The sequence below is a fragment of the Girardinichthys multiradiatus genome, chromosome 11, assembly GCF_021462225.1.
Source record: "Girardinichthys multiradiatus isolate DD_20200921_A chromosome 11, DD_fGirMul_XY1, whole genome shotgun sequence".
In the NCBI taxonomy this organism is placed as follows: Eukaryota; Metazoa; Chordata; class Actinopteri; order Cyprinodontiformes; family Goodeidae; genus Girardinichthys; species Girardinichthys multiradiatus.
Genome location: NC_061804.1, coordinates 2,979,307 through 3,006,724, shown reverse-complemented (window position 1 = coordinate 3,006,724; position 27,418 = coordinate 2,979,307). Strand labels below are relative to the sequence as shown.

The 27,418-nt window shown below is 40.9% G+C and overlaps 3 protein-coding genes across 5 annotated transcripts in view; 1 reads left to right on the top strand and 2 right to left on the bottom strand.

The window, feature by feature from the left end:
- Nucleotides 1-308: 308 nt before the first annotated feature.
- Nucleotides 309-4,249, bottom strand: kcnj15 (potassium inwardly rectifying channel subfamily J member 15). 2 transcript variants are annotated; one of them, XM_047378477.1, is made up of 3 exons: nucleotides 4,046-4,249; nucleotides 3,794-3,892; nucleotides 309-1,901 (listed from the first exon to the last, which is right to left on the bottom strand). In XM_047378477.1, the coding sequence occupies exon 3, from the start codon at nucleotides 1,831-1,833 to the stop codon at nucleotides 838-840; it is 996 nt and encodes a 331-aa protein (XP_047234433.1). In that variant the 5' UTR covers nucleotides 1,834-1,901; nucleotides 3,794-3,892; nucleotides 4,046-4,249; the 3' UTR covers nucleotides 309-837. The 2 variants fall into 2 exon arrangements, with proteins under 2 accessions (XP_047234433.1, XP_047234432.1); XM_047378476.1 differs by lacking the exon at nucleotides 3,794-3,892 and having other exon boundaries at nucleotides 4,046-4,248.
- Nucleotides 4,250-9,780: 5,531 nt separating this feature from the next.
- vps26c (VPS26 endosomal protein sorting factor C) lies at nucleotides 9,781-16,410 on the top strand. Its single transcript, XM_047378478.1, has 8 exons — nucleotides 9,781-9,998; nucleotides 13,064-13,207; nucleotides 14,015-14,164; nucleotides 14,372-14,452; nucleotides 14,558-14,632; nucleotides 15,618-15,768; nucleotides 15,842-15,994; nucleotides 16,093-16,410. Exons 1-8 carry the CDS (start codon nucleotides 9,942-9,944, stop codon nucleotides 16,173-16,175), a joined length of 894 nt encoding a protein of 297 aa, XP_047234434.1. The 5' UTR covers nucleotides 9,781-9,941; the 3' UTR covers nucleotides 16,176-16,410.
- Nucleotides 16,411-18,658: 2,248 nt separating this feature from the next.
- The window catches only part of ttc3 (tetratricopeptide repeat domain 3), a 37,790-nt gene continuing 29,030 nt past the window's right edge, over nucleotides 18,659-27,418 (bottom strand). For both annotated transcript variants that reach the window (XM_047378473.1, XM_047378474.1), the window contains exons 30-46: nucleotides 26,310-26,357; nucleotides 26,142-26,221; nucleotides 25,918-26,073; nucleotides 24,964-25,528; nucleotides 24,806-24,874; nucleotides 24,079-24,225; nucleotides 23,846-23,985; nucleotides 23,303-23,371; nucleotides 23,130-23,226; nucleotides 22,890-22,993; nucleotides 22,056-22,140; nucleotides 21,755-21,856; nucleotides 20,499-20,662; nucleotides 20,275-20,389; nucleotides 20,020-20,151; nucleotides 18,990-19,082; nucleotides 18,659-18,907 (exon numbers count right to left, since the gene is read on the bottom strand). In XM_047378473.1, coding sequence (XP_047234429.1) covers nucleotides 18,797-18,907; nucleotides 18,990-19,082; nucleotides 20,020-20,151; nucleotides 20,275-20,389; nucleotides 20,499-20,662; nucleotides 21,755-21,856; nucleotides 22,056-22,140; nucleotides 22,890-22,993; nucleotides 23,130-23,226; nucleotides 23,303-23,371; nucleotides 23,846-23,985; nucleotides 24,079-24,225; nucleotides 24,806-24,874; nucleotides 24,964-25,528; nucleotides 25,918-26,073; nucleotides 26,142-26,221; nucleotides 26,310-26,357 — 2,277 coding nt within the window. In that variant the 3' untranslated portion in view covers nucleotides 18,659-18,796. The remainder of the gene's footprint in view (nucleotides 18,908-18,989; nucleotides 19,083-20,019; nucleotides 20,152-20,274; nucleotides 20,390-20,498; nucleotides 20,663-21,754; nucleotides 21,857-22,055; nucleotides 22,141-22,889; nucleotides 22,994-23,129; nucleotides 23,227-23,302; nucleotides 23,372-23,845; nucleotides 23,986-24,078; nucleotides 24,226-24,805; nucleotides 24,875-24,963; nucleotides 25,529-25,917; nucleotides 26,074-26,141; nucleotides 26,222-26,309; nucleotides 26,358-27,418) is intronic.

The window sequence follows — 27,418 nt, the reverse complement described above, 5'->3', positions numbered from 1 at the left end:
TTCTTTTTAGAATCTCGTTTAGAAAAGGAAAAAATAAACAACTTTTTTTTGTCCTTTAATGCAAAATTTCAGTATGTCAGTTAAATGTTAATTTCCAATTTTTACAGTATGCTAAAGTTGTGGTTTATTGTTAAAAATGGCCAAAATACAGCCTTTTACATGATAAAATACAAGACCTTTGAATCAGGGTATTGGTGTGATAAGTGAAAAGTTCATACCTCCATTTTGTTTCAATTTCTATTTCGTTCATTCTTCCGTTTTATACCTGTAAATAAACCATTTTAAATGCATCTACTCAAGCCATGGGGTATCCATTTATTTCTTTTATTTTAGTCATAAAAATGCACAAATGTGGCATGTAGTTACATTCTCTTACATATTATTATCTAAAAACCTTGTTTCTATTTATTATGGGTCTACCCGTTTGGGCAAGCTTACTGCTCTAAATTATGACAGATTAATACCCCTGATCAAACCAAAAATAACCCTAAGTTACCTCTTATTAATGGAATATATTTACTGAAGCATTTTTTACATAAGATTATGAGTAGGACATAGAAAGATACTTTAAATAATCTGTCGGTACAAAACATCCTCCTGGTTGGTTCCAGTGGATGGATGGTGAAACATCCCAAGGTACTATTTGATTCCCCAAAAAGTCGAGTATGAAATTACCAATATTGCAAAGGTACAAAATGGCAAGAGGGCGAAACAACCAGCACCCAATACCTGGCAGAAGACGTTATTGATCAATAAACACTGAGGTTGATTTGCTATGTAACATCACAGTATTGTAAAACTAATAGTTCCCAAAATTTCCTCCCAGTCCTGCATCATTTATAGCTTTTCCGTGTTGTTGCCAAGGAGGGTAGCATCATTGGTCATTTGTACCTGGTCAAAAAAGTTGAAATCGACAACATAGCGGCAGTTGGCGGAGCTGAATAGCACTGGTTTGAACTCATAGCCCCACAGGATCTCCTGAGGGATGTAAGAGGTGCGGCTCTGACATGTGGCCGCGGTCGACTCCATGGTGGCATTGAGCGCTACGAGCAGCTCAAAGGTTCGATTGCGTAGGATTTCTGCTGTCAGTCCTGCCAGTGGGCTCTTCTCATCGATAACATGGTAGAAGGTGTGCGGGAGGATCAGGAAAGGACAGTCTCCGTTGGAGTCCATGTAGAAATCTACAGAGCTCTGGTGGATTTGCGTCTTCTCTCCTTCTTCTGTCACATTGGACTGAAACAGCTTTCCAGTTAGCTGGCACTGAATCAGCAGACTTTTCCTCATGTTGGCCACTCTCACCATCAGACACAGCTTGCCTTGGTGCTTGCAGATCACCGCCACCTGGCTAAACTTAATTGTTTCTGCTCGCTTCTTGGGTCGGGCCAGTTTGGCTACAAAGGCACCAGTGACGAAGATTTCAGCAAGGCCGGTGATGACGAGCTGAGCCACCAGCGTGAAGATAGCCAGAGGACACTCTTCAGAGATGTGTCGAAAACCATAACCTATGGTGGTCTGCGACTCCAGAGAGAACAGGAAGGCTCCGGTGAGAGTCTCCACATTCATCACGCATGGCGTGTGGGTTGAATTGTGGTCTGCTTCTAAGTCTCCATTCCCCATGCCGATGAAGTAAAAGAAGACCCCAAAGATAAACCAGGTTAAGATGAAGGTGGAGGCAAACAGCGTGAGCTTGTAGCGCCACTTCATGTCCACCACAGTAGTCCATATGTCATGCAGGTAGAGTTTGACCATTCCTTCCACGTTGTCGAGCTGAACATTGTTGTGACCGTCCTTGGACACAATCCTTCGCTGGACCACTGCTTTCCTGTTGACCATGATGCTTTGCTTCAACAAAAACTGGCTGTAGCTGCAGAGGTTTTATTGGCACATTGCACGTTGAAGGGCTGGCAAAAGACACAAAAGAAGATAAGATTAATATTCTTGTCAAGTTGTGTTTCTGTAGATGCCAGTCTTCAGTCATTAATGATTTCTGTATATTTTGCCTCTAGACTGGTCCAGACTTTCTTCTAATCTTTTTTCTAAGTTTTTATTAATCATGACTTTCTGCAGGATTTTAATGATTTTCTGACAGCTGTGGCTATTTGTACATTAAATTGTGTTCCAGCCTTTGGAAATGACCACTATTGTGTGTGCAGTACAGATCAGAAGTAAATCAGACTACATTAAAGCAGAAATATTAAGACGTTTGGAGTGGTTTAAAGTGTTCACATTGTAATGTAAGGGATTAGACAATAACACAACTAAACTAAGTAAAATCACACAGTTATCCATCCATTCGTCCATGTTCTACACCCATTTAATCAGCACAGGGTCTCATGGGGTCTGGTGCCTAGAGTACACCTTAGACAGATTAATACCCATCACAGGGCAACACAGACAGGACAAAGAACCATGCACATACACACCCAGACCTGAGCCTAATTTAGAGAGACCAGTTAATCTAATATGCGTATTTTTGGACAGTATAAGGAAGCCAGAGTACCCAGTAATGCACAAAAATGTGCATTATTGGGTAATGTACTTCTGAGTCCACTCAAAAAGGCCCTGGCTTTGGTTCAGACCTAGGCTTTAAGGCAGCAACTGTGCCACCTTGCAGCCCTACACAATTTGTTACCAATCAAAACGGTTTTCATAATGGATTACACACCTCTACTGAAATATTAACCAGCTTGATGAAGCTGTAACCTTGAATAGTTTCGACAAAGGTCCTCTGTGTTAAAAATTAATCCATTATATTAGGGACCATTAGTTGAATTCTTGTGTTGTAAACAGCCTTATTGAAGTAAGTTGAAGGTCAGTCACGAAATAACAAAATTGGCTCTGATGTGGGTTGCCAGACTGGAGGTCTGCTGTAGAATAAAGAACTTGTCCAAAGTCACAGTTAGCAGGTAACCCAACAAGTAAGCCACAGATCTTTATCTAATTAACTTAATTTTAGAATGAATGTCTGGTTGAGGTCTGTACTTTGACTGGACCATTGTCATTCTGTGTAGATTTACTGCGGTGCTGTTTTTCGACTGTCCAACTTCAGTTTTGTTTCATCAGTCAGGAAGATGGGTTCAGAATACTTTGGTGTACAGAGGAGTTTATGGACATCTCAGCAAATGAAAGGTGCCCAGGTCCTGTGACTGCAAAACAACCCCAGATCATCATCCCTCCAGCACCGTGCTTGAAGGTTAGACCTGGCCAACTTTAATCTATCAACTTTAAATCATGAAATCCTGAAGAAGAATGTCTGGATGCCAGTTTTTGATTTTAAGCTCATGCGTTCTTGAGCTTTGCAGCAGGGCAGTCATCCAAAGCACATCAGCAAATCCACCTCTGAATGGCAAAAAAAAAATCAACAGAATGAAGGGTTTGGAGTCTCCTAATCAAAATAATTCTTATAGAGTCGATGTGGCATGAACTTAAACAGCCCAATAAAACTCGAAAACCCTCCACTGTGGCTGATTTCAAACAATTCTGCAAAAAAGAATGGGTCAAAATTCCTCAATAGTGATGTTAACGACTCATTGCCAGTTATCACAAACACTTGATGGCATTTGTTGCTGCCAAGGTTGGAACAACCAATTAATGCCTTTATTGAGCAATTACTTTCATACATATGGCCGGGTTGATTTGGAAAGCTTCCTCTTCTCCATAATCAAAACAATAATTTGAACACTGCATTTAGTCTTTTTTTTTTCAGTTTATCTTTGTCTGATATTAAATGTAGTTTAATGAGCTGAAAGATGTAACAAAAAAGCAAAAACAGGAGAAATACTTTTTCACATACTTTGTTTTGACTTGGTTATGACATTATCACAAAGCTGAAAAATATTCCATAGAAACAGAGTTAATGTGTCCTGTTCAGTCCTGAGGAAACATAGGAGAGCTGAAATAAGCACACAAACAGGGATCATGCTAAAAAGTCCGTATTTAGAGACATTTCCTCAATATTAGGTCTCCAGTCATTAACGTCTGATATTGCAGGGGCCCGTGTTAATTCATAATCATTCATTTCTTTATGAATCTATATTGCACTCACCTCCAGTAAGGGGGAATGTCTGAAATGTTTCGCTGTCCCAATAAATCTGTCAGATAAAACTGTCCTAGAGCATACAGTTCAGTGTCTTCTTTCTTCTTTTGTCCCGTGTTCTGAGCTCTGAACTTTGGCACAATGGTGTTCAGGAAAAACCGCAGTGAAGACACAAAGCCGGGCTGTGATCAACAGGGGGGCTGGCTTTCATTTCCCCCCGCCTCGCCCTCACCTGTCCACAGGTAGGAACAACAAGACTGACTGATTGACATTTGTTTTTATTCTTTTATGACTGTTGTTGCTTTACACACAGGCCCAGATATACTGCTTTCAGAAGCCGCCTAAAGGACATAATAAACTGTCTTTGAACATGCTTGGTGTCATGACAAATAAAAGGTCTGTCTGGCTGAATTAAGGTTAAACTACAGGAAGGGAGCAAAATGCATAATGCTGATGTGAATTCTTTGGGACGTTGTCTATATTTTTGTATAAATATGACCTTGAACAACATTTTGACTCCTGAAGGACATACAATGAAATAAAAAGATTGTACTTATTTATTTAATCAGAAAAATGTTACAAATGACTTTTGTGTCAGAGGTAAAATGACATATTTGTTGTCGACGGTTACTTGTTGATGATTCATGCTCTGCATCATTGTGCATTTGTGCACGCCTCAGTAAACGTTGACAGTTGAGGGTAAAAACACTCAGAATCTCCCATCTTGACCACATTTAGTGCATCAGTATACTTCTATTTCTTTGGAGACTGTTTTTCATCAGCTGTTGTGAAGGGGAAGGAATTTTATACTAATAAAAACCTGAAAAATGTGGTGTGCGGTGAGTTTGATTCTCTCTGAAAGCTGCTGTGGTCGTAGCAGCCGAGCTGGAGGTTATCCGTCTGTGCATGCAGGCTGCGCCGAAGGATACGCCCGAGACGCCACAGAGATCCAGAACATCCAGATAGCAGAAGGAGACGTCTGCCACGGCCTCCCGATCCCCATCTACATGGTCTTCCCCCAGCTGTTCACCTGCCCCACGCTGGAGACCACCAACTTCAAAGTGGGTCAGTGAAAACATCCAATCAGAGGAGCACTAAGCAGTCCTGCAGGGTGGTGTGCATTTTTTATCCCCCCGCCCATTATCCTAGTCTACCCGAAATGAACCTAATATCTAAAACGTAGTGTCGGTATAGATTCAGCTGTTCTTTGAAGTCCTCAGAGGTTTTTAAAGAACATTAGAGAACAAACAGCATCATGAAGACCAAGAAACACAGCAAACAGGTCAAGGAGAGAGGTTTGGTGAGGTTCACAGCAGGTTTGTGTTATAAAACAATATTCAAGCTTTGGACATCTATCATCTGAAAATAAAAAGAGTATGGCTGTTCACCTAACCTGATAGACCACACCAGGAGAGCTTCAATCAGTAAAGTAACCCCATGGTAACTCTGGAGGAGCTGCAGAGATCCACAGCTCAGGTGGGAGAATCTGTAGACAGGACAACAATTAGTCGTGCCCTCCACAAATCTGGCCTTTAAGGAAGAGAGAGGCCAGAAGAAAGTCATAAGAAGTTCTGTTTGCAATTTGCCATGAGCCATAAAGGGGACCCAAAAAACATGTTAAAGAAGGAGCGCTGGTCAGATAAAACTATACTTTTTGGCCTAAATGCATAATGTTAAGTGTGACGGAAGACTAACACTGCAAATCACCCTGAACAGATAATCCCCTTTTAAAAAAATCTGGTGGTGGCAGCATGATGATGTGGGGATGACAGAGAAGCTTTTAGAGGCTGCAAAAGACTTGAGGCCGGGCTGGAGGTTCACCTTCCTGTAGGACAATGAACCTAAACATACACCTGGAGCTACAAATCTAATGGTATGTTCCTTTGATAGAAGGGCCTAGTCAAAGTCCACACCTTAATTTGAGAATCCATCCAATCTGCCTGAGTTTTTAAAAGAACACTGGCTAATAATTTCAGTCTGTAGATGTATAAAGCTGGTGGAGAATTACCCCAATAGACGCTGTGATTGCAGCTGAATTTATATACAGGTCCTTCTCAAAATATTAGCATATTGTGATAAAGTTCATTATTTTCCATAATGTCATGATGAAAATTTAACATTCATATATTTTAGATTCATTGCACACTAACTGAAATATTTCAGGTCTTTTATTGTCTTAATACGGATGATTTTGGCATACAGCTCATGAAAACCCAAAATTCCTATCTCACAAAATTAGCATATTTCATCCGACCAATAAAAGAAAAGTGTTTTTAATACAAAAAACGTCAACCTTCAAATAATCATGTACAGTTATGAACTCAATACTTGGTCGGGAATCCTTTTGCAGAAATGACTGCTTCAATGCGGCGTGGCATGGAGGCAATCAGCCTGTGGCACTGCTGAGGTCTTATGGAGGCCCAGGATGCTTCGATAGCGGCCTTTAGCTCATCCAGAGTGTTGGGTCTTGAGTCTCTCAACGTTCTCTTCACAATATCCCACAGATTCTCTATGGGGTTCAGGTCAGGAGAGTTGGCAGGCCAATCTTCCTCAGGGTCCGGTCACCTCTTCTCGTTGTGCAGCGTTTTCTGACACACTTTTTCCTTCCCACAGACTTCCCACTGAGGTGCCTTGATACAGCACTCTGGGAACAGCCTATTCGTTCAGAAATGTCTTTCTGTGTCTTACCCTCTTGCTTGAGGGTGTCAATAGTGGCCTTCTGGACAGCAGTCAGGTCGGCAGTCTTACCCATGATTGGGGTTTTGAGTGATGAACCAGGCTGGGAGTTTTAAAGGCCTCAGGAATCTTTTGCAGGTGTTTAGAGTTAACTCGTTGATTCAGATGATTAGGTTCATAGCTCGTTTAGAGACCCTTTTAATGATATGCTAATTTTGTGAGATAGGAATTTTGGGTTTTCATGAGCTGTATGCCAAAATCATCCGTATTAAGACAATAAAAGACCTGAAATATTTCAGTTAGTGTGCAATGAATCTAAAATATATGAATGTTAAATTTTCATCATGACATTATGGAAAATAATGAACTTTATCACAATATGCTAATTTATTGAGAAGGACCTGTATGTTCCACATTTTTCATATTCCTATTTGTAAAAAAAAAAAAAACACAACCCATGGATTATGTTTCCTCCGTTTAAAAATTATGCGCTACATTGTGTTGGTGTATTAAACAACAGAAAAAAATATATCAAGTTCATTGTTTTAAGAGAATCCAGATGATGGATTCAAACAGGGCTTCCACCTGATGACCTGTGGGAAAAATAGCTTTTTCATTTTGCAACATAGTGAATGATTACTGGAAATAACCGACAACAGGGCTGAGTGACAGACGGCTCCCAGCTAACACCAAATATCTATGGTCCAAACAAAGTCTTATGCGGGATTCAGCTGGTGGGATGCAAACTGTGTGTATGGTATTTTATTAAGAGACAGTTATTAGATAAACACTGAAAGATGATTAAATTAGGCGTTAAGGGATGAGAGGAGCCTAAATAAAGCTAAACAAACACACTGGCATCAGCAAGAGTAAAAAGTTAAGTAGCTATCCCAGGCATGTGGGATATAAAAAGTAGAGTTTGCTGAAGGGTTACTCAGAAGTGAATATTAAACAAGCACAGAGGTTGGTTGTGAATGTAATGGCAGCTGAAGTGAAGTGTCAGAACTGTTCCTTTAATGAGTTACTGACCTTGGATAACTCTCCTGAGCTTTTTATTAACCAAATTGTCCACATTCCTGAGAGCCAAGTGTATTTTATCAATGAGATCACTGGTTTACTGTCTTGTTTCTTTAGGTCACTCTTTTCTAAATTCACAGGAACAAATACTGTTTGTTTGTGCACCAAACTGAGGAATCTTATTCCCACGCCCATGTTTCCTTGCGTCTAAACATGTTATTGCTTCACCACTGAAAGGAGCTAAAAGAGCCACAAGATAAGTTGATTTTTGATAAGACATGTGAGCTCCCAGCGTTCCATAAAATCACCAACAGGATGCAGTTTTTAAATGTTTCCTGTGTTTACATCATGAGAACTTTATGATTTACTTTAATTTATTTCAAGTAAACCCAATTAACAGGAACAGGGGTAAAATCTTCTAAAAGGATGCAAATTAAATGAGTCTTGAGGTGTTTAACTGTACGTGATAAAAGAAATTTAAACAAATACAAAACTAGAGCCTTTATTTTTCATCTGCCAAAAGATTTAATAAACTAACTTCAATGGTTCTCTGAAAGATGCTTAGGTAAATTTAAGAAGGACGTTTAAAACGAAATACTAAAAATATAAATGATCTTTAAAGTTTGATGTCTTCTTTCTCATGGTTTTGCTTTTGTCAGCATAACTCTGATTAACCGTAACAATTCCTACTTTTTTACCAGTTTAGTCTGTTCTTGGTGGTGAAGTAAGTCCAACATAGTGACCTATAAAATAAAATACATTTAAATAAAATTAAACCAAACTATGAATTAAAATAATATAACTGTAAATAATGAAAAAAAAAATTTAAACAATTAGTTAAAATAAAAAGAATTAAAATAAATGAGCTCAACAGCACCCTCTGCAGTTTCTTCTCACGTAAGTCAGTAACCATAAGATTTGATTATATAAAAGTATTATAAAACTTATTGTGATAACAATAAAAGCCTTCATCACGAAACTGCACACAGAAACTGCATTTATTACACATATTTTGAAATTTATTGACGTTTTCATTAAAACCAAAAGTGTAGACCTTACAGTCAGTTTTGTTGTTTTTAAAGATCATTAATTAGAAATTATCCTTGTCATGATAAATCCAAATTCATATCATGACAATAAATTTTTCATGATAAACAATATGATAAAGGCCCACTCCTTTTATTATTTAAAGACTAACAGCTTAGCATTGAGAAAATCTATTCATCGTCAGCATGAGTATCATATTAATCTTGAATCATAAAACTGTAATTTTACAGGCTGGAATGATAATGCAACAAACTTTAAAATTGTACCTTAGATTTATACACAAAGGCTCAAATATATCCATACACCCTCACTAATATTTAGAAAAATGTCCCACAGATGGTTGCAGAGCACACTCAATCTTTTGGTAGCTGTCAGCAAGCTTCTGATATAAGTCTGACTTGATTTTTGACCACTCAAATAATCAGAAATGGTTATTTGAACCTGGTTGGTGAACTGGTATGGACCCCTCTTTTAGCATAGACCACAAGCATTCAATAGGGCTGAAGCTCGGTCCATTCCAGGATCCTTATGTTAGTCTGCTTTCACTCCTAATCGTGTCCACGTTTCAACCATCTGACCCCACTAAGGTGAGATATAATATTAAGTAAATATTTTATCATATCTTTTAATGGGATGGCACTGAAGATATTACACTTTAAAACAATGTAAAGTAGTCAATGTACGGCTTGTATAACTGTAAATATGGAATCCTCTCACAATAACTCAATAAACATCCTTTAATGTCTAAACCACTGGCAACAAAAGTGAGTACACCCCTCAAGTGTCAATATTTAGTGTGGCCACCATTACTTTCCAGCACTGCCTTAACTCTCTTGGATATGGAGTTCACTAGAGCTTCCCAGGTAGCCATTGGTTAAAAGCCCAAGTGAATGAGTGTATGTAAACTCTGACCAGCTTCAGCTTTGGTATCAATGTTTCATTACGTGTGCTTTTACTTTGAAAGAGCTGAAAATAATCGTTTAACCCGGCGGAAGTCGTGCTCTTATTTTGAAAGACTCACTCGGATACTGATTTGTTGTTTTTATTCATAGATCAGAAGGAAGACAATCAAATGTAAAGCTATTGCATTTGGTTGGTTTGCTGAAATTAACAGTAGGAGTTTGTGGTCATTTAACTGTTATTTCTCGGCCTGGTCAGCTCAGAGATGAGCGTCACTCTGGATATTAAGCTAAAAAGAGCCAACAAAGTGTATCATGAGGGGGTAAGTGACTCGGTGACCCGCTGACACTTATTAACACGTTTCCGTTGAGCTAATGTAAGCCCTGGTGTATTTATTCCGAACCTAAATGTCGGTAAACGCAGTGTGAGGAAAACTTCGCTAGCTGCTTTAGGAACAAGCTAACTCGCAGTCACATGACCACATGGGTGTTGTGACGAATTCTGTCAACACTTAAATTCTGAGCTCGAGTATTTTCTCTTTACGAGACATAATAACGAAGATGTGTCCATTTAAGTAAAGAAGACAGTACTTTAATCCAGTCAGTGACTTGCAGCATTCACTCCTCCTGGATGAGCATGTAGAGACAGTGGACAGTCACTGGCGTTGACTTTGCAGCAATCCCTCATACTGAGCATGCATGTAGCGACAGTGGAGAGGAAAAACTCCCTTTTAACAGGAAGAAACCTCCAGCAGAACCAGAACCAGGCTCAGTGTGAGCGGCCATCTGCCACGACCCACTGGGGGTTTGAGAGAACAGAGCAGAGACACAAAGAGAACAAAGAAGCACTGATCCAGGAGTACTTTCTATGGGAAGGAAAAGTAGATGTTAATGGATGTAGCTCCTTTAGTCGTTTCATCTAGAAAGAAAGAACAGATAAACTCTGAGCCAGTTTTCAAGGTTAGAGTCTGAAAGAGAGAACATAGAGTTAGTTACAGTAGAAGCTCAGTCAGTAGCCATGTCTAGGAGAGAGAAAGGATTAAACACTAAAAGACAGGGCTATGTGGATCATCTGTAGAAGGTGAGCATTAAGTTGTTGCCAGCAGAAGCTTGGACGATGCCCTTCTCCAGAAAGGTGTCACAGGCAGACACAGAGCCAGGCCAGGTGTAGCTTCTAGGAAGAGAAAAGAGAGAACAAAGTTAAAAGCTGAAATAACAGCAAATAATGCAAAATTGGAGAGTAGTGTGAGAATGTAGCGAAGAGGGTGAAAGTGGTCATTATGTCCTCCAGCAGCCTAAGCCTATAGCAGAATATCTACAGAGATAGCTCAGGATAAGCTAAGCCACTCTAACTATAAGCTTTATTAAAAAGGAAAGTTTTAAGCCTAGCCTACTCTGGAGAAGGTCTTTTCAGCTTTCCCCGGGATTTGTTAAAGGAGCGGGGTTATGTGCAGCGAGGCATGGCACCAGCAGCCTTCGTAATGGCAAAGGTTACTATACAAATTAATCGTTTTTATACCTTTAATTTGTCACAAATGTAGTTTTAAGAAACGAGAAAGTAGACCTCAAAACGTCATCTGTGCAGTCAGTTCCTCAATAATGAGCCTACATTTAAATGTTTTTCGGAGCAGCGGAGCTCCGCTTACAGGCCGGTCTGGCTGCTACGCTAACGGGTAACTGGACTGGGACCAGTGTTGCCAGGTGAGAAATGTAGGATTATCGTACTAGAGACATAAAATGATCGTACACTCGTCATAACCAAAATAACAAGTCTGTTGATGTGTTGAATAGCGTCTAACAGACACTCGCAGCTTTGTGGCGTCAGAACGGAATGGATTTATCAACATCTGTAGCCCCACAGTGCCGGGCTCTGCTTCTTCTTCTTTTCTTTTTTTCATTCCTCAATCATGGGCGGGCGCAGCGGACTATTCAGCCAATCATGGCCGTTGTTCTGAGGCCAACGCATCACGTCACACGTAGGTCACATTTAGAAAAGCACGATTGGCTGGAATTTCCAGCATTTGTTTCCGAATCCGGACGCAGATGCCTTCAGGGTTCACAAAAAAACTCCCGACAGACTGGCGATAGACACATTCACGGAATGGTCAAATTATCGTACATTTGGCCTTTTTTAGGAATATTGATCGTACATCGTACAGAGAGCAAAATTATCGTACAAATACGATAATTATCGTACACTTGGCAACACTGACTGGGACTCCCCCAGTAACCGCTGCCTGGTCTCGGCCCGGCACTCTGGGATTTCCCGCTACCTGTTATCTGTTTGTTGCGACTGAAAGTGAATATAAAGCGTTTAGTCGGTATGTGGAAGTTTGACTTTTTAAGTTATTTTTGGCATTATTTAGAAACAATTTCGCCACAGTTCTGTAAATGTTTTATTGCAGGTTCGATGATCAGAGCACTTTAAATTTTCTATGTACAAAAAAAAAAAAAAAAAAAAAATACACATTATCCAAACCTTTATTTTTATGTAAACCTAACTTAGTGGAGTAAGGAAGCTTTAATACTGTTAATTTTTCATAGTTTTGTGCAGACCACCGTTCCGGGTTTGGATGCAGAAGCTCAGTGATCCTGCCATCTCCTGCTCTAATCTACACATCTTCTACTTTAAATAAATATTTGCTTATGATTCGACAGTCAATGTATTAAATCCCTGTAGTTCCGGACTGACTGTCTGTTTTTTGGATTCTAATAAATACATTTTTTTTTTTTACTAAAAACATGTTCTGTAGTTGTCTAAGTTTACCTGATGATAAAAGAAAAACAAGTATGTTCATCAATGCTTAGTAGATATTGTAAATGAATCATGCAGTTGTAAAGCAACAACTCTGACATGATGCAGGTTGGTAAAAAAATTTAGTGCATCTTAAGAATAATGTAAGGAATTATTCAACTGTATAACTGAAGCTGCTCATCATCTATTATTTATCAGTTGACACAAAGAAAAGGATTCTTTAGCTTTTAAAAGAAGTAAAGAAGTAATGCCATCTGCTGGAATGAAGGTGTATTGCAATTTTTTCACAACTTCCTCATACGTCATTAGGCTGATTTAAATGAATGGGATTCCTATGATCCGGGTAAAACAAGGGGCTTTCGGTGGAAAAGGGGCTCTTGTTTCCCACACTTCCAGCTATGTTAGACTCTTTAGGGTGAGATTAGGCTTCTGATAGTCTGACTACCTAAATAAAATTAATCAATGCAACCAACTGCCTTGAGAAGTCCGCTAATTAGTCAGTTAGACTCCACCTGTGTAAATACAGCCATTCCAGATGTTTTTAGTAATGTTTTGGCACTGATCTCACACATGATCCATTGTGAGGAGCTGTTACCGTAGTCAGGACCTCTGTTGGTTATCTGCTGTTTCCAGGAAACTGTTGCTGGTGTCATCACGCTGTCATGCAAAGAGGCGATGCAGCACCACGGCATATCTCTCAGCATGGAGGGAATCGTCAACCTCCAGCTCAGCTCCAAGAGTGTCGGCGTCTTCGAGGCCTTCTACAACTCTGTCAAGGTGGGCAGCGACTAACAGGGATCTGCAATATTATATTGCTTACTGTATACCTGGGGAAAAATTACTGTAAGACTTGGTTATCTGACCATAATGTCAATAAACGCTTTAATAAATCCTGTGAATTTTAGAATATTAAATGTAAAAACTTTTTGTCGTAAAGCAAGACAGCAATTTTATACCAGAGGAAGGTGAATTATTACAACTCTTATTTTAGATATCTACAATCCAGATGGGAATTAAAGAGGTGTGTTTTAGATTAAATGATAAAATGGCTTACTATACTTTTCTGCTGCTCCGTCTGAGTTGCTTGTGAAATCTCCTCAAACAAGCAACTGATGTAACTGCTTGACATTGTGCAGGTGGGTTGGTCCATGTCCAGAGCTAAAGTGAAGAACCTTTTTTGTCTTTCGTGCACAATGAAACAAATAACCCTGGAGGTGGTGGTCTGGTGTGAAGGAGCCCTGAGGTGGTCTCTGTGGTGTCAGGCTTTGTTAAGCTCTCTGCGTTTTCATGTCCAGAGGGCTGCCGTGATGTTTATGTCTTGTTGTCTTGAAGTAGTTTAAAGAGATAAATGTCACTGATAAACCGGATGTTTTAACAAATGAACCATCTGACATTTTAGCATAGGAAACCAAGCAGTCATTCAGACTGGTCACCTAAACCTAGACAATAAAGTTTCTCCCAGACTCTTTGTCTGTGGAATACAACATTTACCATCAGGCATAGCAACCTGTCACCTAATCCATCAAACTAGTGGTGGAAATAACTGCATTTCTGTCGATATTAATCTGATTGTTGTTTTTGCAGCCAATCCAGCTGATCAGCAACAACATCGAGGTGGCCAAGGCAGGGAAAATCCCCGGAGGGAAGACGGAGATCCCGTTTGAGTTTCCTCTGAACACGAAAGGCAACAAAGTGCTGTATGAGACCTACCATGGAGTCTTTGTTAATATTCAGGTAAATCTGACACTCCACCTGGAATCAGTATGTGACACTAGTGTGGAGAGGTACTGCACTCCTTCATTTCTTGAAAGTTTTACTCTTAAGCAGCCAACTTTTTTTTATGACTAGTTCAGGCTTTCTGAAGGTATTTTAAAGTGTTCCTATAACAACGTGGTGACCTGAGTGCTTCCTGTCTGTAACCTCTGCCTGTTTCCTGTTCAGTACACCCTCCGCTGTGACCTGAAGCGCTCCCTGCTGGCCAAAGACCTGAGCAGGAACTGTGAGTTCATGGTGCACTGTCAGGTAACTGAACACATCAGAGTATTTACTCAGCTGAGCTGCTCTGCTGCAGTCTGATGCTGCTTCTGTTTATTAAGGCATTAATTGAGCTTTTCCTTGATTTTACAGCCACAGAAGGCAAAAGTTGTCCCTACGCCGGTCAAATTCTCCATCACTCCCGAATCTCTGCAGAACACCCGTGAGGTGAGGGGAACTTAACCTACGGTCTGTGGTAAACGTATTCAGTCACAAACTTCAATGTTTGGTTGGGATTTTATGTTAGAGCAACCTAAAGTAGAGCATGAATGCACAGAAAGTGCGATGAAAATTCTGCACAGTTCAACATTTTTGACGAATAAAAATCTGACGTGTGGCGTTCATTTTCATTTACACCCCATCCCCTGAGCTAATAATTTGTAGAACCTCCTTACAGCTGCAAGTCTTCTGGGCTTTGTCTCTTCCATAGACTGAAATTGTTGCTCAGCATCAGTCAGATTAGACGAGAGAACACCTGTGAACACCAATTATCAGGTCTTGCCACAGACTGACCGTTGGATTTTGGTCTAGACTTTGACTGGGCCACTCTAACTCACGTATACAAGTTGAATTGGACCATTCCACTGTAGCTCTGGCTGTATGTTTAGCGTTGTTGTCCTGCTGAAAGTTGAACCCCTAACATGATTTTCTTCTTGGATTATCCTGTATTTAGCTACATCCATCTTCCCATCACCTATGCCCAGCATTCCCACAGCATGATGCTGCCACCACCATATTTTAACATAGGAATGGTTCGTTCAGGACAATGTAGAATTTTTTTTTTTTGACTCATCTGACCAGAGCTGCTTCTTCCACACCTGTGCTGTGTTGTGGCAAACTGTAAAGAGATTATTTTGGCTTTTATTTGTCCTTGTTCCAAGAATGACAGATTTGTGCAGGTCAGCATGTTCTCCTACCTGAGCTGTACATGTCTGCAGCTCCTCCAGAGTTCATCTTCAGTGAAAAAAATTGCATTGCATCATTTTCTCTTCACTTCACAATTCAACAGTAGGTTGTGTCACAAAAAAATCCCAATAAAGGTAGCTGAAATCTGGTTTTACAAATGTAGAAAGGTTCAAGTGGTTTAAATACTTCTGCAGGTCACTGTAAGTTTCTCGTGGGTCTAATATAAAGGACATGTTTTCGTCTGCAGAAGAGTCTGCTGCCAAGATTTCTAATCAGGGGACATTTAGATGCCACCAGCTGTGTGATCAGTCAGCCCCTGACTGGTGAGGTGGTGGTGGAGAAGTCAGAGGTCCCAGTCAAGAGCATCGAACTGCAGCTTGTTCGAGTGGAAACCTGCGGTGAGTTTGATTCTCTCTGAAAGCTGCTGTGGTCGTAGCAGCCGAGCTGGAGGTTATCCGTCTGTGCATGCAGGCTGCGCCGAAGGATACGCCCGAGACGCCACAGAGATCCAGAACATCCAGATAGCAGAAGGAGACGTCTGCCACGGCCTCCCGATCCCCATCTACATGGTCTTCCCCCGGCTGTTCACCTGCCCCACGCTGGAGACCACCAACTTCAAAGTGGGTCAGTGAAAACATCCAATCAGAGGAGCACTAAGCAGTCCTGCAGGGTGTTTAATGCACTGTATGAAATATTTATGTGACATGTTTCTTTCCCTTCAGAGTTTGAAATCAACATCGTCATCGTCCTTCATGATGATCACCTGATCACAGAGAACTTCCCTCTGAAGCTCTGCAGAGTCTGAACGTCTCTAACTTCCAGCGAAAACACAAAAGGGCCACCATGTAAATACGAAAGTCCTCCGAAGCTTTTAGGTGTAATTGATCATTTTACACGTGAGAATGCAATGAACAATGGACAGTTTAAAAAAGCCAGCTGTGCTCATCTGCTGAATGTATGAATACATGTGAAGTTTCAGGAAGATAAAGAAATGCAAACAGTGAATGAAAGCCGTGAAATAAAGTATGTGATAGATTTCACCCTTTGCATGCAGGTAATGTTCGGGCTGCTGGCTGGTTATCTTGCCCTCGTTCAGACCTGATGTAGATCCTGAAGCTCACATAGGTGGTGATGAAAAAAAATCATTGTCCAGCCCCTGTATGAACTTGTGAAGAGACTCCGTTGCAAAATTTGAATATTCCTCTGCAGAAAAGCAGGCGGTGTCAAGATCTTAACCTCTTATGAGCCTTTTAAAAACCAGCAGATGCCTTGAAACTGGTTCTGATTCTCACAAGATAGCAGATTCAACTGCACCTAATGGTTCTAAACCTCATAATTAACATAAAATTCAACAGTTTGGAAGAAACAGTTCCCATTTGTGGGAGTTGTTTAGGAATACACTCCCTATTAAATTAAATAAAAACTAATCTTAGTACCATTTTAATAATTGTAACATTGTGCCCATTTTCTATTCGCCATCTGTGCCTAATTAAGTATAGTGAAATTTGGTGTCACTCCTGGGAAAGTTGTGTTTAAACACCTTAAAAATGTTCCTCTCTGGCCAGCAGAACACATTTCATGAGCTTGAGAGGGATCTTTGATCATCTTTGCAGCTCCCCACTGCCCTGACGTCACCCGGGATTGTAAAACCCGCAGAAAAGAAATTTTCGTCGCCATTTCCAGCATGTCTCATGGGACGACGCAACAGAGGCGCATATCTGGAGAGACAAAAGCTCGCAGGTGAACTTTTCCTCCACATGGCCATTCCCGGAAGAGCTTGAATGCTGGAAATCTGTCTGATACAAGAAGGTCAGAAGATTCATACCGATCGACACCCGGCGCAGGTGGAAACCCACACAGGTTTTATTTCCAAGGAGACTCCTTGTTGATTTAGTTGACCAAACGGTTCTTCATGTTTTCCCCTCGACGGATGAGAACTTTACAATTTTTTTTTTCTTGAGTTGATCCTCACCCCTCGTTTTTCTTCAGACCTGACCCATCCTCAACCGGTGGCGAGAATAAATCAACGTCAAAGTAATTTCATTCTTTTTATTAAATTGGATAGATGCATTTAGAGGTCTGGTCAGGATGAGGCACAGTGAAGGTGACGTAGGATCACCAGTAGTTAATCTCAGGTATTAACTTGTTGCATGTGATGTTATCCTGAGCTGTGTTTGATTTGCTGCTGAATTGTGGGTAATGTTTGTCCAGCTGATCTCAAATCAATCAGGAGTTAGAAGTTGGATTTTAAAAAGTTTTCATTCAAAGCAGCTGCAGTCTGGGTCTCACCAACTCTTTGTTCCAGTTTTATTACTGGAGTTTTTCCACTGAGTTCCCGCCTCAGAGTTTATGACTCTTTGTTCGAGATTTGGGCCAATCAGCTGGTAGAGCTTAAAGGGGCGTGGCCCCACCGTTTTATCAGCTGATCGCTGCGATCAAGACATCAACACCAGGAGAACTTCTCTTTCCATTTAACCCAAATGACACATTTTGTCCATAAAACTGCTGGTTTGATCTTCATAGACAGTCAATGCGCATATATTTTTATTCCCTTTGTGTAGAATGGTGCTCGTTAGTTAGGTGAAGGTTTTTGGATCAGGATTATTTATTATAGAGAACCGGTTGTTTATTTCGTCCAAGAATGATTTATCTGTCAAAATAAGGTCGAAGAGGGTGAATAAACAGACATTTTTTGGTTTTGGTTAATAATTTATCAATTATTAAAGAGCTTTGAGCCCATAATCACAACACCAGAGGACATCTCTGATTTCTGTTCATAAGTAATGATTGTTAAATAATTTTTTTCAAATTATGATTTTAAATCATTCTTACAAGGGAAAACCAATTGTTCCAGTAAATTTGTCAAATGAATGTGTTTTTAAGCAAATTACACAATTCTATTATATTTCTGTGGATGTGAATGATTTAATATTTCTGCAGTTTTGCATATTAAAAAGCTTGGTTTTTCAGATTTTTTGTTACATAAAACTAAATTGTCGGCAAATTAAATATAAAATGTTTCTACATTGTCGAGCATGAGAAGACGCCACTGCAAATTTATTTAAAGGCTCATTACATCTTTAGTAGCGCTGTCAAAAATGAGCAGGGTGCTTATTGTGTATTTGAAGTAAACAATATTAAACTAATTACAACTGCTACCTTGAAGCTGAATATTTAGCACATTCTGACGTGTTTAAGTTGAGTCTGATCTCTTCTAGAGCAAAGCTTGTTGGATGGAAAAAGCAGCTGAAGCATAGAGGTGGACATATGGACATCCAGAAGCTGAGCTCCAACACGAAGTTGTTTATTTCCATAGGTTATTAAACAGTTCTTAAAAGTAGCAAAAAACAACAAAAGCAGCATTTCAATAAACAAAGTAATTAAAAAATAAAAAGCAGAAATGTTGGCAGTGAAGGGGTTGAAACATCAGGGGGCTTGGCGTCTCCTGCCAGACAGAGCGGGGAAATCTTCGGGTAGCAGCGCGTAGTTTCTGCAGGTGGGACAGGTACTCTGCTCCTTCAACCATGACCTGATACACTGGACACGGACAGAACCACACATTAGAACCAGAAACCTAAGCCGGCCAGATGTGGCTTCAGACCCGGAGAACTGCTTTCACCTCATTATGGAAGCTGTGTCTGCACTCGAGTACGCAGGTGTCCTCTGGGCCCATGTCTTCGTGGCAGATGATGCACGGGTCCTCCATGTTCAGCTGCAACAACAACAAAGCTTCACAGTTAACGTTCTGAGCACCAAAGCTGCAGTTTGGCTCTCCTCAAAATAGGAATTCTGACAACACTAAATATGAGCCCGAGATCCGATACGAGTCAGAGGAAGGATCTACAGGTTTAGGATGTATTTCTCCCATTGACCTGGACAAACAAAGCACATGTCTCTGCAGTCCCTTCATGCACCAACTCCACCGATCAAAAACGTTCCTGCGTGTGTTAACGGCCAAACGTCAGAGCCAGCCTTACTTGATTTAAATCACATTTAACTCTTCTCTAACTAAATCTGTAGGATTATTCATTCAGATAGGATTTTCCTTTAGAGTTGCACTCTTTGCTGAAATGATACCCATTTCTGTTTATTTCATGTCAAACTGTTCAAAAATGGATGACAATGGCTTGATTTTCATCTAGTTTTGGCGTTCCGGGCGCCTATACTTTCTACTTTATATACTTTACTTAGCCTTGTTCATAGTCCAGGTCATTTTCTGGGACACCTGCACGTATTTATCCTACAACTAGATTCAATTCTAACAGGAAATGATGGTTAAACGCAGTCAGATTGTTTAGTTGCACTGATTTTATATTGAAAATGTGGATCATTTTTTCCCTTTAAGCTACTTTTGTAGCTTGCCTGAGGACAGAGGTTGTCCTCTGATTATAAACATATTTATTCTATGCAAAGAAGCCTTAGTTTCAGGATTAGGAGAATATCTGAGCTTTCAGAGTGAGACCACAGACCCTAATGTTTTGGGGCGTCTGAGTCCTGAATGATCTCATGTCTGTTTCCGTCCAGAATTTTAGTAGTGCTGAAAGTATCGGACTCTTTGATTAGGAAGCATTTTATTTATATTTGGAAACCAAGTGATTAATTTAAACCACTGCTTCACTTAATTTGCTGAATGATTTTGTTGGACTTACAGCGTTGGGAGTTCTGACTCTTTGGGTTCCCATTCTCTGCCACACCGGATTGTGGGTCGCCAAAGGAGGGGCGGCACCCTGAGCTGGACCGGATCGACCCACAATGTTGGCTCTGGCAGTGTTCAGCTTTTCCTGAGACGACAGAAAAAAAAATGGCCAGTCTGGTTAGTTCAAAGTTAAGCTGACAACAGAAGAAGAAAAATATTCTGATCAACTTTGCGTGTATTTTTTTAAAGTTACAAACGACTTATCTACCTGATGGTCGAGGATGAGCTGCGTCACTCCGCCGACCACCTCCTGCAACGGCATGCTGTTCAGGCTTCCACCTCTGGACAAACGAAACTCCTGAACGAACCTCGTCAAATGGGGCCTGAAGACAAACAGAAAATCCATTCATGCCACAGACTCCTGCAGGACCTACCCGCTGCTCGGTTTGGTTGTCAACGGAGCCGTCGGTGTTTGCTGCCCCAGCCGTTTACCTTGAATAGTCAGGAAACATGGCAGTAAGGCTCTCCATGGCCTTCTCGAACACCGTGACATGCGGCGGATCTGGCTTCCTGGCCGCAGGTTTATGCAGCTTAGGAAGCGGAGCGGCTGGAGCCTCGGCTGCTGCAGGAGGAGAAGCGCCGTGGGCGGCAAAAAGCTGCAACGTCCACAGAAAAACGCTTCAGATTTTTGAATTGTGTATCTTAACAGCCTCGAACCAACTGAAGATAATCAGTAGTTTTGGACGAAGAAATAAAAGCATGAACAATCATCTTAAATTCCTGTTTTGACACCAGACACTTTTGTTTAGACAAATGATGAAACCCATTTCAGAAAAAATGCTTTTAGGGACATTGAAGGGACACTGGCTGGTTGAAAACACTTAAATTCCTTAAGTTTGGTTTGACGACCAAGTTCCTGATCAGGGGAAACGATCAGTCTTTTAGGCACTCAAGTAATTCAGACAGTTTGAAAGAACTCTTAGTTTTTTAAGTAGAGTTCCAGCTGAATGTCATCTGCATAAAAGTGAATGGGTATGTTCTGAATGATCTGTCCAAGGAGGCATAGGGTGTGTGTGTGTTTGTGTCCCAAATCAAAGTCCTGGGTTACGCCATATATTCAATCAGTAGAACCTGACATGATTTATATGAACACTAAAGCTTCTGTTTTAAAAGGTAAGGTCGATGCCTTTTTTGGACTTTCTTTGACCTGCGGATCCCGTTTGTTTTTTACTAAATCATAAAGATAAGAATCTGCTGCAGGGTCTTTAATATTAGCTTTAAGTCCAAGAGAAACGAAAGGAACTACAAAATTATTCCCATTCAGACTTTGTATTGCTAACCTTTATCCGAGTGAAATCAAAAAGTGTGAAGTACAGACGTGTTTATGGCTTAAAAACAGCACACCTGTTAAATAGGAGGACGTGACCTGCTGGTCACCCCTACAGAGATGATCCAAGGAAAATTTGGCCAAACCAGATCTCTAGATTGAATGCGGCATCGCCACATATTTGTAAAACAGATCTGACAACTAGAAGTTGACAAAATACGTATCTGAGGTGTAAAACATTAGCAGCTTGCCTGATTAGAGACATAAATGCAGAACTATGACAGTCATCTCTGTTGCACGGAGGAAAACTGACAAGCGAGCTGCTCACTTTAACTAGAAAACAAGAAAAACCCTGAAAACCTTCAGCTGAATTCTGATGTGAAGATAAGCGAATAAAAGCAACATGTTGTACTGGTCTTACTGGTGCAGCTGCAGGCTCAGGCGTGCTGCTGTCATCGGCCAGAGGCAGATCACAGACTCGTCTGCCTTTCTTCACTTGATCCTGCTGCTCCTGGAACCGTCGCTGTGGACAGAAATATGAACAGGTTTCAGTAACATTCAGGAGCATAACTACAGGAATGTTTGTTTTTATAGTTTTTATAGTTTATAGATGACACCAGTAAACGCCTGAGATTCTGTCTGATGGATGAAATATGAAAATTATAAAAAGCTAAACTAGATGTTATTTGTCTGGTTCGTTTTTATGTGAAGTTCAATGGCACCTCAACGGTGGAGATGCTCTTCTCCACTTCTTCGACCTTAGCTTTGCAGCCGCTCCTCGTCGTTTCCAGTTCTTGGCTTGGGGTTCTGGAAAATGTTCAAAAATAAAAAGAAGAAGAAAAGACGTGTTTGAGCTTTTCTGGTTTCTAAACTGACTGAATAAGGAAGAGCTTGTCATGGAGCTTCAGATCTTTTCACCAGCCTCTCATTGCAAATAGAGGTGATTTAGAACTGGAGCCACAACTGGGCCCATAGATGGCGCTGCTGTTTAGTTTTCTCTCTATGATCCCAGTAGCTGTATTACCCGTCAGACCTGTTAACCCATAAAATTAAAAGTTGTTTTTCTTATTTATTGTAAAAATGGCAACAAAAAAAAAAAAAAAAGGATTACAAACCACAACCAGGTGGTTTAAGACGTTTCAAGGTGAACAACTAGACCCCAACACCTGATTGGTCAACTTGTGTGACAGGCCAGCTTTAGACAAATCAACTCCTAGTGGGCAGAACTAACCACAACCGGTAGTCCCGCCCACTTCATGGGTGGGAGGGGCCTGTAATGCTGTAGTTGAAGCCGATTGGTCTGAATCAGAGTTGCTTTGAAAGTTGACCAATCACATTTCAAACAATTGCAGCAACAATGAAATAAATAAATATCTTGTTTTACTATACAGAAAATACAAGTTTTAAATAATAATTTCCAGATTTAACTCAAATCCATAAACTCCTCCATGGATAAACAGAATGAGCTACAGATGTTAACCCGCTGTGGCCCGGTTCTGGTAGCGCACTTTAAACCGCTGTCTGTTACTGGTTCTCTAACCCTTCACTCGTCTCACCTGTGTGCCGCCTCGTCCAGTTTGCTCAGCAAAGCTTTGACGTCAGCCAGCTCTCTGTAGAGGCCGTACAGACCCTGATCCCTGCTGCTTTCAGCCACCGACAGCTGGAGAGAACAAGCGAGCAGATAAAGGATGTGTTCACCATGGAGCTGGATCTCTTTTCAACCCCTTCCTTTCACCAACCCTCCCCACTGTGAATATGTAGGACTTTCTTTTCTTTCCAGAGGAAATAAATGTTACCTGAGCAGTGTGAGACCTTCTAGCAGCAGAGGCTAACAGAGCCTTAAAGCGATTGATCTCATCCTCCAAACTCATCTTCTCAGCCGCTGACTGATTGCTGAGGAGACCAAATGCATGAAGTGAGAATTTTATTCAGGATTTCAATAAGTCCTGCGTTTCCTCCCGCTGCTCACCTCAGCTCCAAGAAGTCGTTAAACTTGGCTTCATAGCTGGTCCTCTTCTGTCTGATGTTCCTGGAAAGGCTGCGCATGGAGGAAAAACGTCAAACCAAAGTTAAACGGCACGTAAAATCTTCAGGGTTAGGGATGCACGTTCATGATCCAAGTCTCATCCTGGGTTTCGGACCCTCGTGATGTAAATTGAAGCCTCTACACGCATTGCAACATTAAATTTGTTCAAGATGACTTAATCAATAGAATACAACCCATGTAAGGCTAGATAACAGAAAATGAATCATAAACAAGCTACCGGAGCAGGTTAGCAGGGTGGGATGAATTGTCTGGATTCTGTGGTTTTACCACAGTGCAAAATAGGACCCAAAGTCCTCAGACAGAACCAACAACAAATGACAAATAAATGCTGCTGGAGTTTTTCCAAAAACAAAACAAAATACTAATTTAATTAATAATAAAAGTAATTTAAGACCCATTTTGGAAAATCTGGGAGCTTTTAAGGCTGAAGTCTGACATTTTGGACCCTGCTGAAATCCTGTTTACCTCCCCTGCTCCTCCACCAGCTGCTCCATCTCCATCTTTAGGGACTTCAGCTCCTCCTGGTTGGTTTTCTTCTCCTTTTGGTCCTTTTTCACCTCCTCCTCCAGCTTCTGCTGGAACATCACCAGCTCCTTATTGGTCACCTATGTAAAAAAAAAAAAAAAAACCCGACACTGAACTCTACCAAAAACAGCCGACCTGCAACTACACTGTAGATGCAGCTGCTTTAGACCTACCTGTATGTTTGTAGTGATCTCCTTTAATTTATTTTCCATCAACTTGATGTCTTCACTGCTTCTTGGATCGAGTTTAAGACAGTTTTCAGTTTTCTTTATTTGCTGCTCCAGCTTCTTGTTGCTCTTCTCCTGCTTGATGATGCCACCCTGAAAAACAAACACCGTCAATGAGGCTTTTTATGGTTTAAAGCTCAAAGTATTTAAACGCAGCAATTAAGCTCTTTTTGTACCAAACTACCCACTGAGATTAATATCATCTAACACTGTAAAAGTTTTAGAGGACTTCTAACTGCTTAATCATTTGTTTCCAAGCAGTCCAACTCCTTTCTGGAGGTCTCTCCAGCTTTTTTGCCAGATTTTTAGGTCCAGCCAAAGCCCGGACCTAAATCCAACTGAAAATCTGTGGCAAGACTGCAACTCTCCGCACTTTTCAGATTTTTATTTTCAAGAAATGTTAAAAACCATTATTGATTTAAAAGATGAGAGATCAGTAGATATTACGAAGGTCTAGATGTACAAAATGTTATCACAGGCCATCCAGCAAAGACACAGATGCTCCATGAATGTGGGCCAATAAGGTGAGGAAAGTATTGGTTTAGTGGGTGCTGTGGCCTTTCAACATTGTGCGTCATGCTTATTCTTTGAGCTCGTACTGCTGAAACCTTCTCCATCTGTCAAATGAAATGTTCTGGTGCTTTTTGTATTTCTGTCATGGCGTGTAACCCACCTGGTAGCTCTCAAAACGTTCATAAAGCTCAGTGTTCACCACCACGCTGCTCGTGGCCTCCGGACACGTCTATCAGAGCAAAATAAAGATCAGCTTGAATGAATGCATTTCACACATTTAGGTGGGATTCTTTGAAAGCCAGGTAAAACGGTCTGAACCTGTGTTGCAGCATGTCTACGGGAGCGATTTTCATCCGTGGACAAAATACTCCTGTGTGAAGCTGAATCCGTTTCCAATTTTTCATAAATATTGTCCGGAACATCCACAGTAGGCTCCGTATAACCGTTGGGTAAAATGTGAGGCGTTGAGCCATAGTTTGCGTCACACCAGAGCGAGAGAGATGACTGGGAGCAAAACAAATACGGATTTGGAAGAACAGGATGTGTCCCTGGGGGTACGGGGGGAAAACCCTTCGGATCGTCTGGGAAATCACTCACTGTATACAAGTCAGGTGATATAGAGTTATGGTGAGCATCAACTATTTCATCCAGGTCGTCCAGGCTCGCTCTGTGTCTGTCCTGCTGCAGGGAGACTGCATGATGAGTCAGCCCGATGTACCTTCCTATCTTAATGAATCGTAAAGACTCCAAAAGGAAGGTCTCTAAGCCGCCCGCTTCTGCGATCATCTTCCTCGCCTCGTGGGGAAAGTGTTGCAACTCTCCCACTAGCAGGGGGTCCTCCTCCACCAGGGGGCCGTGCTCCTCCAGGATCTGAGCAAAGTAGCTGCAGCAGGAGAGAAGTTTGAGCAGCTGAGTTTAAGCTGCGAGGCACATCTAATAAATCTAAAATTTATTCTCATCGCAACATGAATCTCCACTCTGCAGTAAGTGTTAGCTCGCTATCTAGGTACCATGCATTCAGGCTCTCTATGCCTGCAATCCATTTGGTTTTGTTCAATACAGCAAAACATTTAGAAGGTAAAGAGGGGTTGGTTACGGTAGTAAAATCATTGAAACAGAATGAAGACAGCAGACGTCGCCCAGAATCAAACTTAAAATAGTGCATCATGTTTCATCTGAAAATGAACCGTCTCTACAGATCTGGAGATAAACGTCACACTTTCATAATAACAACGTATCGACGAATGTTTCTCAGGTCTGTTTCATACTTACTCATACAATCTTTCTTTAGTGGAATCAGGGTTGTTGTCTAAAATCTTTCTATAGGGAGTTCTGCTCCTGCTTCTGTTGTATTTGTCCTCAAAATCCGCTACCTGCTCTCGAAGGTGACTGGGAACACTAAATGAGTCACCAGGGTGAAGGAATGATCTGCAGACAGGAAAATCATCAGAACGGGTTTCTTTCCCAGCAGATTATTCAAAAGATGTTTAACTTACAAAGAGTCATCTTCAAAAAAGTCTTGGTCCCACTCCTCTCTTGGAGTTACTCCTCTCAACCCGGACAACCCAATAAGACCCTGGGTGGAAATAAGCAGAAGAAAGGGTCGACATGATGATGCGTTACAATAATCTTTACATCAGGGTCTCATTTTCCAGATTTTCTACCTTTCGTTTCTTTTTCCGGCCTCGACTCTTAGCCCTCGTAGGAGAATTCTGTAATGAGATCACGTTAAATTAGCCTTTGTTAAGATGAAGGTTTCTATTTGATCAGGTAGGAGGTGCAAACTGAGGTATAGGGGTAGGATTAGGCAGGGGTCAGCAACCTTTACAATCCTAACAGCTATTTCTGCTCTAATTCTTAATTACAGTAAATTTGTCTACAGCTGTAAAACCTATGTGACTCTTTGAGAAAAGAAAGCTTATCGGGTTTTATGAACACCTACTATATAAACTGTTAAATAGAAGAACTAAAAACTCATATCTAATTGTTGTTGTTTTTAATGAGCTGGGAAGGCAAAGGGAGAGTTTCTTTCCCTTCGTTCCAGTGAAATGAACTCTGAATGTCTCACCAGAACAAGAACAATTCCTTTCTCCTAACTTTGTTGGAACAGTTTGGAGATGGCCGCTTCCTCTTCCAACATGATAATATCTTCCAGAAAGACATGGATGAGAGAGTTTGGTGTGGATAAGCTTGACTGGCCTCCACAGAGTCCTGACCTCAATCCGATAGATTAGAACGGAGACTGAGAACCAGGCCTTCCTGTCCAACATCAGTGTAAGACCTCACAAATGTGCTTCAGGATGAATGGTCTAAAATGCCCAAGAACATGCTCCTAAACATTGTGGACAACCTTCCCAGATGGCTGCAATGGGTGGACCAATGGGACGTCAAGGTAGGTGAGCAAATACTTTTGGAAATATATGCACTATGCAAATATAGCATAAAAATGCAGAAATATAATGCTAGAACTAGCCCTTTTTAGCTTCATATTTAAAAATATTTTTCAGGTCTTTAACATTTTTGGCCAAAGTTACGAAGAGTCACCACTGAGCGCCTAAAGAGCTGCAGGTCGCAGACTGCTGGTATAGGGTGTCCAAACTTTTGGCCCCGTGGACCTAATCGTCGAGTTGAAACCACTCATGGGCAACAAAAACCACAAATTTGTTTAAAATCGCAAAAAAAAAAAAAAAAAAAAAACCTTTAAAAGAAAAACTATCTGAGAAACATTCAATATTTTAACGTCACACAGACTCTGATTTTTGCATAAAACGTT